The 10,451-nt window shown below is 35.0% G+C and overlaps 1 protein-coding gene across 1 annotated transcript in view; it reads right to left on the bottom strand.

Moving 5' to 3' along the window:
- GFPT1 (glutamine--fructose-6-phosphate transaminase 1) overlaps window positions 1-10,451 on the bottom strand; it is a 52,792-nt gene that overhangs the window by 8,409 nt on the left and 33,932 nt on the right. The window contains exons 13-14 of the mRNA XM_004369247.2: window positions 7,712-7,832; window positions 7,151-7,308 (exon numbers count right to left, since the gene is read on the bottom strand). Of these exons, the coding sequence (XP_004369304.2) occupies window positions 7,151-7,308; window positions 7,712-7,832 (279 nt within the window). The remainder of the gene's footprint in view (window positions 1-7,150; window positions 7,309-7,711; window positions 7,833-10,451) is intronic.

The following is a 10,451-nucleotide window of genomic DNA, read 5'->3' as shown; positions in this document are numbered from 1 at the left end:
CCCTTCAGCCAAAGATTAGACAGACCTATAAAACAAAACGAGACTAAATGGGCACACCAGCTCAGGGGCAAGGACAAGAAGGCAGGAGGGGACAGAAAAGCTGGCAACAGGGAACCCAAGTTCGAGAAGGGGAAAGTGTTGACACGTCAAGGGGCTGACAACCAATGTCACAAAACAATGTGTATTAATTGTTACTCAGAAATTAATTTGCTCTGTAAACCTTCATCTAAAGTATAATAAAAAAAAAAAAGTAAAGTACTCAGCACACTCTCTGACATACAGGTTCAATACACAGTAACATTTTATTGATGAAAGCTTCAACTAAAAGAAGTTTCCTTTCCTAGGCTATCAAATCATACTGCCAATTGCTTTTCTGAAAGATTACTTCCATTTCCAATCTGTGCAATATTAAGAATTACTTTTTCAATAAATTTTTGCCATTTTGACTGCTGGAAAATGGACTCCTGTTATTACTTTAACATGCATATTCAATAAAAAATTTTTTTTCATGTTTATTGGTCATTTATATTTTCTCTTTTGAGAATTTAACTTCATTGTTCTTCACTTGTTTTTGGACTTGAGTTTTTGTTTTTTTTTTTAAAACCTTGGTTTTAAGAAGGTCTTTATTTTTATGTTTCAAATACTTTTTCCCAGTTTAGATTTACCTTTTATATTAGTATTTATTGGTATGGAAGTCTTGTTTTTTAACTTCTGTGTAGTACCTTCAGGGTTACACAATTTTTCTATACCCTAACATCAGTTGTTCTTAAATTTCTTAGCTCTGTTATCGTTATTCCTTTTTAACTGATTTTAATTTTTTACATTTTTCTTTTTCATCCATTTGAAATTAATTTTAGTGTGAGGTGATAATTTTTTTTTTTTAAATGTAGGTAGCCAATTCCCATCATTTTCTCCCACCCTTTCTCTACTGGTCTGTAACATCTGCTATAGTCTAAGTTCTCTGATGTGCCTGAGTTCTGTTTCAGGACTACTGATTATGTTCTATCGATCTGCCATTTCTTTACAAAACAAATTTCCCATCCTGAAATATGTCATCAATTTGTGCTAGGAATTTAAAAGTCAACAATGCTATACAGTTTCCATCTTTTCAACAAATATTTAAAGAACGTCTTATACCTATCTTGGTAAAGTTACATTTAGGTATTTTTTATAGCTATTGGAAATAGAATCCCCTCCCCCATAGCCACATCTTTTCTACACAGATATTATTGGTTTATAGAGAAGACTTTCTAAACGTTTTGCATAAAGCACCTTACTTAATTCTTATTCGTTCTAGGAAGTCTTTTGGTTGATATTCTTAAGCTTTATAGGTAGTCAATCATATCGACTGCAAACAAGAATTTTGTTTCCTCCTTTCCCATTGTTATAAATTTTTTTTCTTACTAAACTGGATAGAATTTCGAAAACAGAGATAGCAAATACGTTTCATATAGAGTCAATCCTAAGTCACTAGTAGTCACAGCAAGACATTAGGTTAACAAAGATTTTAAGGCCACCTTTCTTGCTTCTGCATCACAGTAATACAGATTAAACCCTAGGAAGATTCCAGAAGAGCAGCTGAGGCCCACAGAGACAAAGGTCCTGAAGCTTTCTGTTTTACAGCTCATTCATTTTTCTCTACTATATCCCTCCTTCTGCTTCATTGGGTTTTCTTTTTCTAACTTTTTTAATTAAATAACAAACTCGTTTTCTTTTTAAAGATAAAACATTTAAAGCAATGAATTTACCTCTAATTATCACTGTGGTCATACTCTCTAAATTTTTACCCATATTGTTCACTGTAATTATGTTTTTCTAACTAGTCTTTTTTAATGGCAGTTTTGGTATTTTTTACCTCAACAGTTATTTAGAGGAATATTTTTACGCTTTGGGCATTTGAGGCTTTTTATTTACATTTTTATTATTAAATCACTACAATTATTGTAGCATCATCAGTTATAGTGTTCTATACTATTTCAAAATATATATATTTTATTATGTTTTCAGTGAAGGTTTACACAGCAGTTTAGGTTCCCATTCTACAATTCCTACACAAATTGTTCAGTGACACTGGTTACATTCTTCACAATTCTCAATATTTCCATTCTAGTTGGTCTGTTTCCATTACTCTAGTTTCCCTGCCCCGTTATATTCTCATCTTTGTTTTAAAGTAATTGTTGACCGGTCTCATACAGATAATTTTTCAAAGGAGCATGTTATGTACATTAACTTTAAGAAACTTATTCTCTGTGTGTGTGTGTGTGTGTATGTATGTGTGTGTGTGTGTGTGTGTAAGAGACAGAGAGAGAGAGTGTGTGAGTGTGAGTGTGAGTGTATGTGTGTGTGTCCTACTATATGCTGAATTTCTATTACTCTTCTCTGGATAAGGGATCACTTCATTTGTGAATATTTCCTGTTATGATGTAGATAATGAGATTCCCCGTAAAATAAAATTACCGTCTGATAATGCTTCTTATCTTCCAGATAGTTAAATGAGACTCCCTATTTCCTCTTGGTGGACTCCTCCAGCCCCCCCACTACCAGCTGCTCATACAGCCCCCTACCAACAACCTGTCCCTATAGCCCTATTATGTTTCCACCTGTTGACTGGAATTTTTTCCCATGGCAATTAAGTTGATTTGGAGTCCCTTGCTTCCAACTTAATGAGCACATCTGTATTCCAAATTTTGGTCTCTCCCAGTCTACCTCTCCCTACTGCAGTTTACCTTTTAATAAGCTGATTAATCACAAAATACACAATCAGGGCAGAGAGACCCAATATCTCGGACCCCTGGGAAGCCTAAACTGTTTCCAACCCAAACGGATCAGGTTATGAGTATTCTAGTTCCTCCAGCTTGTAACTGAAAATATTATTCTATAGATTAGTGCTTCTTTGTTTGGACTTAAAACATCTCAAAACTGGTTTTTAGGGCAGGGGCTGGGGACCGTGGTTTCAGGGGATATCTAGGTCAATTGGCATAACAAAGTTTATTAAGAAAATGTTCTGCATCCCACTTTGGTGAGTAGCATCTGGAGTCTTAAAAGCTAACGAGCAGCCATCTAAGATGCATCAATTGGTCCCAACCCTCCTGGAGCAAAGGAGAATGAAGAACGTCAAAGATACAAGGAAAGTATTAGCCCAGGAGACAGAAAGGGCCACATACACCAGAGACTTCATCAGCCTGAGACCGGAAGAACTAGATGGTGCCTGGCTACCACCAATGACTGCCCTGACAGGGAACACAACAGAAAGTCCCTGATGGAGCAGGAGAAAAGTAGGGTGCAGAACTCAAATTCTAGTAAAAAGACCGAACTTAATGGTTTGATTGAGACTGGAGGGATGTTGAAGACACGGTCCCAGGACTGTCTGTTAACCCAAAACTAAAACCATTCCCGAGGCCAACTCTTCAGACAAAGATTAGACTGGACTATGGGACATAAAATGATACTTGTGAAGAGTGTGCTTCTTACTTAGCTCAAGTAGATACATGAGACTAAACGGGCAGCTCCTATCCAGAGGTGAGATGAGAAGGCAGGGTCAGGAGCTGGTTGAATGGACACGGGAAATCCGAGGTAGAAAGGAGGAATGTGCTGTCACAGTATAGGGAGAGCAACTAGGGTCACAAAACAATGTATGTATAAATTTTTGTATAAGAGACTAACTTGAATTGTAAACTTTCACTTAAAGCACAACAATTAAAAAAAAAAAAGTTTTTAATTTAAACAGCTGAACGTGGCTAATGACTACCATATTGAACAATGAAAGTTTCATTCATTCCTCTTATTTCACAGACTAGTAAGTTGGGACCCAGGGAAATTATATAATTTTTTAAAAGTCATACAGTTATTTAGAGACAAAATGAAGATTAAAATGTCAATCTCCTTTGTAAACCATTGTCATAGGGCAACATTGTAGTGACTGTTAAATGAGAAACTATTTTGTTCTATAAGCCTTCATCTTAAGTGAGAATAGTGGCACAACTGGCAGAGCGTAGTCAATGTCACTTAACTGTGCATGTAGTAATTTTTGAAATGGTGTATCTTTGGTTATGTGTATTTTCACCAAGAAAAAAAGGTTGAGAAGTTAGAGGGTTGACATGTTGTAGGGTTGTTAACCAATGTCATAAAACAATATGTGTGCTACTGTTTCAAGAGAAACTATTTGTTCTGTAAGCCTTCACCTGAAGTACAATAAAGGAAAAAAAAAAAAAACTCAATCTCCTGATCACTAGAAAATGCCCTTCACACTATGCCATATTGTTTATATGTGTATATGCATATGTATATATGTTATATATGTACATTTATTTATAAAGAATAATAAACATTTTCTAAAGGAAAAAAACTGATTTTTAAGTACAAATGTTAAACAGAGTAAAACGTATGCATTTTTTCATTTCATTCTGATTACAACTTAATTTCCAATTTCATGTTTTCATTTCATCAATACATACTAGAAAACCAATTATAAGAAAAATCAGCTACACCTCACATTTAGAATCTACTGAGGTTTAAAAGAATTTACCAGGAAAATGCTGACTCTGAACTTTTAAACTTGGTTTTCTCTTTTTATTCAGCCAAAAATAAAGTTACATTGGTTTATTTTTAAAAATCAACAGAAGTTGGTACTATGGTGAAATTCTAAACACCTGCAATAACATACAAAAATTCCTGAACCTGCATATTTATATCCATTCAATTCCTACAAAAATATTAAATTGTCTATGGTCTGACATGGTGAGAAAGTCAGGAATATTCCTCTAACCCTGACAGTTTTTTCAGGCAAAGTTGGAAATTTGTAATCAAAGTTATAGAATTCTTCTGTTAGCTCCACCACTGGGCTCAAGGATCAGGATCAATAATCAACTTCTTTCACCCAATAACTTATAAACTTACATCTACCATTCAGAAATGGTCTATGACCAAATATCCCCAAATTTTAATAACTCCAAGCTCCGAATGTCTAAGGCAGCAGAATAAAACAAACTTACTTTAAAATGCAAGAAAAATGGGAGTATCCATACTTGTAAAATGTTTTAAGAGAGTCATTTGCTTTTTAAGAAATTAAAAGTATGTGCCATAAAAAGATACCTATTTTCTTATACAGGAACTGTAAGGAATATTTGAAATTGAGGTGGTAAGCCACTAGTGAAAATAAACGGTATACAGCAGCATTTTGCATAGTGATAACCTATACTCATTAAATCAATATTTACTGCACAGTTACTACGAGCTACAGATTGTGTAACAAGATGGGTACACAAAGACATGGTTCTCTCCTCAAGGAGATGCAGTGAGTGTGAGCACTGTCTCAGGAACATGACAAAGCGCTGTGAGAATACAAAAATGGAAGCAATTAATTTAACTTCAAGCTTGAAAGAATGTTTTACAGAACAGGAGTCTTGTGAGGTAGGTTCCAAAACTACAAAGAATTATGCTTTTGGATAGCAAATTTTAAAAAATACACAGCATACATTCCCATATTTTCAAAATATACTTATTTGTCAATAATGCCAGGGAAAATGAAAATTCTTCCTTTATATATTGATTTCTTCCCCCTCAAATAGTTCTAAACTCTAAATCAGAACTTACAGTCAAAGCAGACAAGGTATCATTACCCCATATTATGAATGAGATGTTTTTCACAAGTCGTGTGTGAGTGGCGAGGTAAGAGTAACAGTTTTATCTATGACCAATCACACCTCACCAGTCACAGACTGCCTCAGTAAAGCTATTTCAAGAAGTTAATAGCAGGATACAGGTAATAAGTATATGAGTGTTAACATGAAATTCTTTTAGCTTTCTATACATTTGAAAACCATCATAATAAAACGTTGGGAAAAATTAAAGTTCTCCCAAGCAAAAGAATTAGAAATTGGCAGCTCATAGTTCAAGAAGGGTTTCATAAAAGGGTGAGGCAACAGTATCCCTTCAGTGGTATGATCCCACACACCATGCTGATGCTCTGGTTTCATGATAAGTTATGAATACAGAGGCCCTGCGATTCCAGTCCTCCGATGAAAGCTATCTGTCTGCAAATTGTTCCAAAAATCTGAAAGCTGCGGCTGAGGGCAGCTGGTTATTTATTCAGCCACAGGATGGAAATCCAAGCACAACCATCTTACATGTTTTAATTACCACGTTCAGAAAATTCAGGTTTCAGCTCTCTGTAAATTATAGTTTAGCAAAATACCAAATAGCCAAGAATCAAAAACCTCACTCAGGGTCTTCACATAGGAATCACAAACTTTCCACACAAAAAAATTCTCTGTGAGATTTTTTTCAAAAAGAATAAAAGTTCAAATGTGGTTATATACATGTCAACAACATCTTCCGCACAACTTCAATTAAACTCAGATGCACCAACACTCAAGCCTCTTATTAGGCAACTAGCAAGAAATATTTGACTTAAGCAGAAGAACAGAAAATGAGAAACTTAAAATTTGGGATCATAACTTACAATTTAGAATTATAAAGAGTAATACATTTGTAGAGAAACAGTATATTCTACAATTATACAACTTTCCTATTTTTTATGACTAGTACTAAATTTATGCATATTCCGGTTGCAAAGAGCAAAGTAGTCCCACTAGGTCTTTAAAAAAAAAAAAAATGAAGATACTCTCAAACCTCCATAGATGTAGTATCTACAGAGAAACAGATATTATCATATAATACTTATTTTTTATTTTTTTATCACCAAATTTTATACCAAAAGTGAAAACACTTGCCTTACAAACTTTCAAAGGTAGTATGTACCTTCTGACATAATTTTTAGAAACCATGAGTATGTAAATAAAAATGTCAACATTATTAGTATTAAACTAGATGTTTCTAATCTGTTTCTTGTCTAATTCTCAACCATACTTAATAAAAGAAGGGGCCATTATACTTACCATGTATCCCACCACACCTGGCAGGAGTGTAAGTGATGAATGGGGATAGCTAGCAGAAACCTTTTCTCTTAAACGCTAAGATCCAGGAGTTGGGGGACAAATCTTTTATCTTCTACCGACTCTCAAGTCTTACAATGATTAGTAAAACGTATGAGTTCCATAACTGAACAACAAATGAAACCTAAGACACAGTTTTGTCTGTTTCATCAACACTAGGATTAAAGAATCACATGAGAAAGAAGTCACGAATTTACCTTGGTGCTGGCCACGCCAATCTCGGGACCAGCATTAATGTGAACTCCACAATCTGTCTCCCTTGATATAGAGCTGCCAACTGTATTTGTGATCCCCACAGTTAAAGCTCCTCTCTCCTTACAGTACCTAAGACACATCAGGGTATCTGCTGTCTCACCTGTGTAAAAATGAAGACAAACCACTCTAAGACACAGGGAATAGTTTCAAAACACGCTGTTCCTTAGATGCAAAAACAAAACCAGAAACCAATTACATGTTCAACAGTATCACTTGTTTTAAGTAAAATACATAACATGCACTTAAAATAACTAATTTATAAAACTTTTAACAATAAGCTTTTTAACATCTCCGTTCCTTCTCTATCTTTGAAAATTCAGCTCTTTGACATTAAAAGGTGTTAATTTTACTAATTCATAAAGAATTATGTAATACCAAAATAAATCTGTATTTTTCAAGTCAGCTACAATACAGTGTATCTTTAAATAACAGTTTTTGCCAAGATATGCTAGAATTAATAAAAGAATGACTTTTCTTCCCTTTATGTCTTTAAATTAGCAGACCTGACTGACTAATGAAAAAGCAAACATCATCTCGAAAAACTGGTGTGTTTCGATCCAGGAAGTCACTGGCTAGTTCCACCATCACAGGCAACTCAGTCAGCTCCTCAAGAACCTGACGTGTCTGTAGAGAAAAGATGACTCAGTCACATAACCTTATTTCAAATATTGCTTTTTGACACTGTCCTTCTTTGGATTCAATGTATTGTTTTCACTTTTTCTGATTATAAAAATGATACATGTACATTTTTAGGAAATATACACAGATGACAGCATAAACATAAAAATAACCGAAACCCCACCACCACTCTTAACGTTTCAGTGCAAGTCTCCTCAGACAACTATTCAGGCACACATTCCTATAAGCAAATACACCCACACCTGCGAAACGTCTGAAGAAGTTACGTGGGGAAAGCACTGCGTGAGTCAGCTTCGTGGCATCGCTAACTTCTCAATTCCTAATCTTTAAAATGGAAATTCATGAAACACCTAAATCACTGAGAGACTACAAATGAGATAACAAAGATGTGTACAAACACTCAGTGAGAAACACTTTAAATAGGCAATGTATTCATAAATAGCACTGCCTCCCAAAAAAAAAAAGTCACTATTTTAGAACTCTCGTTTAAAAAGCTCACTATTTTCAAACTCCGTGGTATGGGGGCTGGGTGGGGCACAGTATGCGTCTGTTCAAAGACACCTTAACATTCCATTTTACTAAATTTCCATTCAAACTAAATTCCTTTTACTCTAAACATCAGAAAATTAAAATAACAGAAAAATAAACCTTTAGGCAGCAAATGTATATATTTATACAGATGTCTGTACTTAACATTGTTTTAGTAACAATGGAGATCACCTATCCTAAGTTTTTCGCCTGCTTCTTTAAGCCTAGTGGCTCAGCCCACCTCTTGACAATCACAGCAGGGAAGACTGTAAATGTTCCCGTTTCATAGCCCCTTAAGCTTTGTGTGCCCATGAATTTAAACAGAATTGCTTTGTTCTATTTTTCCTCCCAAAGAATATTAAATAACTTTGGGTCAACACTTTTTAACATTTTAACATCATGTACAGAAGAATGTTCCTTCAAAGATAAAATGTTCCTATTTTTAACCTTTTCCATTGATGCATTTATATTTACTAGTTATATGTAAATAAGTTACTGACATTAAAACACTAAATGCTTTCCCTCAAACACATATAAATCAAACTTTTCCCCTAAATTGAGTAAATTAGAGTAAATGTTACGCTAGAATTACAGTCTTCAAAATAAAAAAGATACAAATCTGGCAACTTACTAGATATTTAAAATAGACCCTAGAAAAAGCAATCTCCATATATCTGTGCTAATGAACGGCTTGTTCTTTCAGTGAAAGCGACTATTCATAAATACACACAATGACATATTTTCATTAGAGACTACCTTTAATGTTATATATGCCTTTGCATGTTGCTGGGAAGACCCAGAGACAATTAACATTTTAGAAAGCATGCTATACTTAGAATGATTTGGGTGAGGTCGCTTGTCAATGTTGAGGATACAGAGTATATACTAAAAAAGCAGTTCTACAAATGTGTCATTCACATTTGATGCTACCAAAAAAATAACAACAAAAACCCAGACTAGAATTAATGGAATGAATGGAACTATTCCGTACAATAAACCACAAGGGACTTTCTAATGCTTGTTAACTATAGCAGTCTTGGCGTTTGCAAAAACACATATATCCTTACATCTTCTCAAATCTCAGAATTAGAGAATTCTAACCCAGCATATGGGTTAGAATTTGCATTAAATGAAACATTTAATCAAATAGCACCATCAATTACTTTTTGCTTCTGAATCAACGGTGCATTCAGTATTAGATCAAAAACACCACTGAATTAGCCAATCCCTTCTTTTGTTTACTCTAACGTCTTTAACTCATTCTTCTTTTCCATGATCTGAACCATCACCTAGAGCTCTTCCCTTCAATACTGCATAGACTTTCTCTTCAGAATAAAGCTTTGTTGAGATGCAAGGGCGGGGTGACCAGCTAGTTTCACTCACTAGTTAAATGACTGCCTCCTGCAAGTGTTAAGATAAATATTTATGCCCCAGCAAAATAAAAATTACCAGGCCATGAATTTTGGGAATCCACTCTGTGGGAGAAAGATATGGCAGTCTGCTTCCATAAAGATTACAGCCTTGGAAACCCTATGGAGCAGTTCTACTCTGTCCCGTAGGGTTTCTCCTAAATAGCAGAAACTGTATGAGGGTCTTCTGTACTTATGAGAGCTGACGTCACAGCACGTAAACTGTCTCTTCGTAAGGAAACTACATGTGGATCTGATTTATTGGACTAAAAGATGCTTATATTTCTGTGCTTCTGTAATGACAATCAACAAATGTCCTTCATTCAGAATTTCAGCTTCCAAATTAAGAGTGGAAAGAGTCTGACAAAGAGCAGGCTTCATCTCTTTGCAGATAGGCACCTACCAAGTAAACTCCTGCTAAGGTTCACGTATATTACTGCCATCTGTCTGAGGCAAGTGAACAATAGTAAGGAAAACCCAACTCTATAGAAGCAGGAATTCTCCCTAGACCAATGTCTAGGATCCTCCAGAAACTCTCCCACACTCTGCTTTTCATGAAGTCAGTTCTAGGTGGTCTATCCAATAATCTAGCAACCTTTCTAAGTAGATCTTCCACACTGATAAATAATCCCAAGCAACTATTAAAATTTCTCCCTCCACTTTCTTG

Source organism: Trichechus manatus, unplaced genomic scaffold (genome assembly GCF_000243295.1).
Source record: "Trichechus manatus latirostris isolate Lorelei unplaced genomic scaffold, TriManLat1.0 scaffold00004, whole genome shotgun sequence".
In the NCBI taxonomy this organism is placed as follows: Eukaryota; Metazoa; Chordata; class Mammalia; order Sirenia; family Trichechidae; genus Trichechus; species Trichechus manatus.
This window is presented reverse-complemented; position numbering and strand designations above follow the sequence as displayed.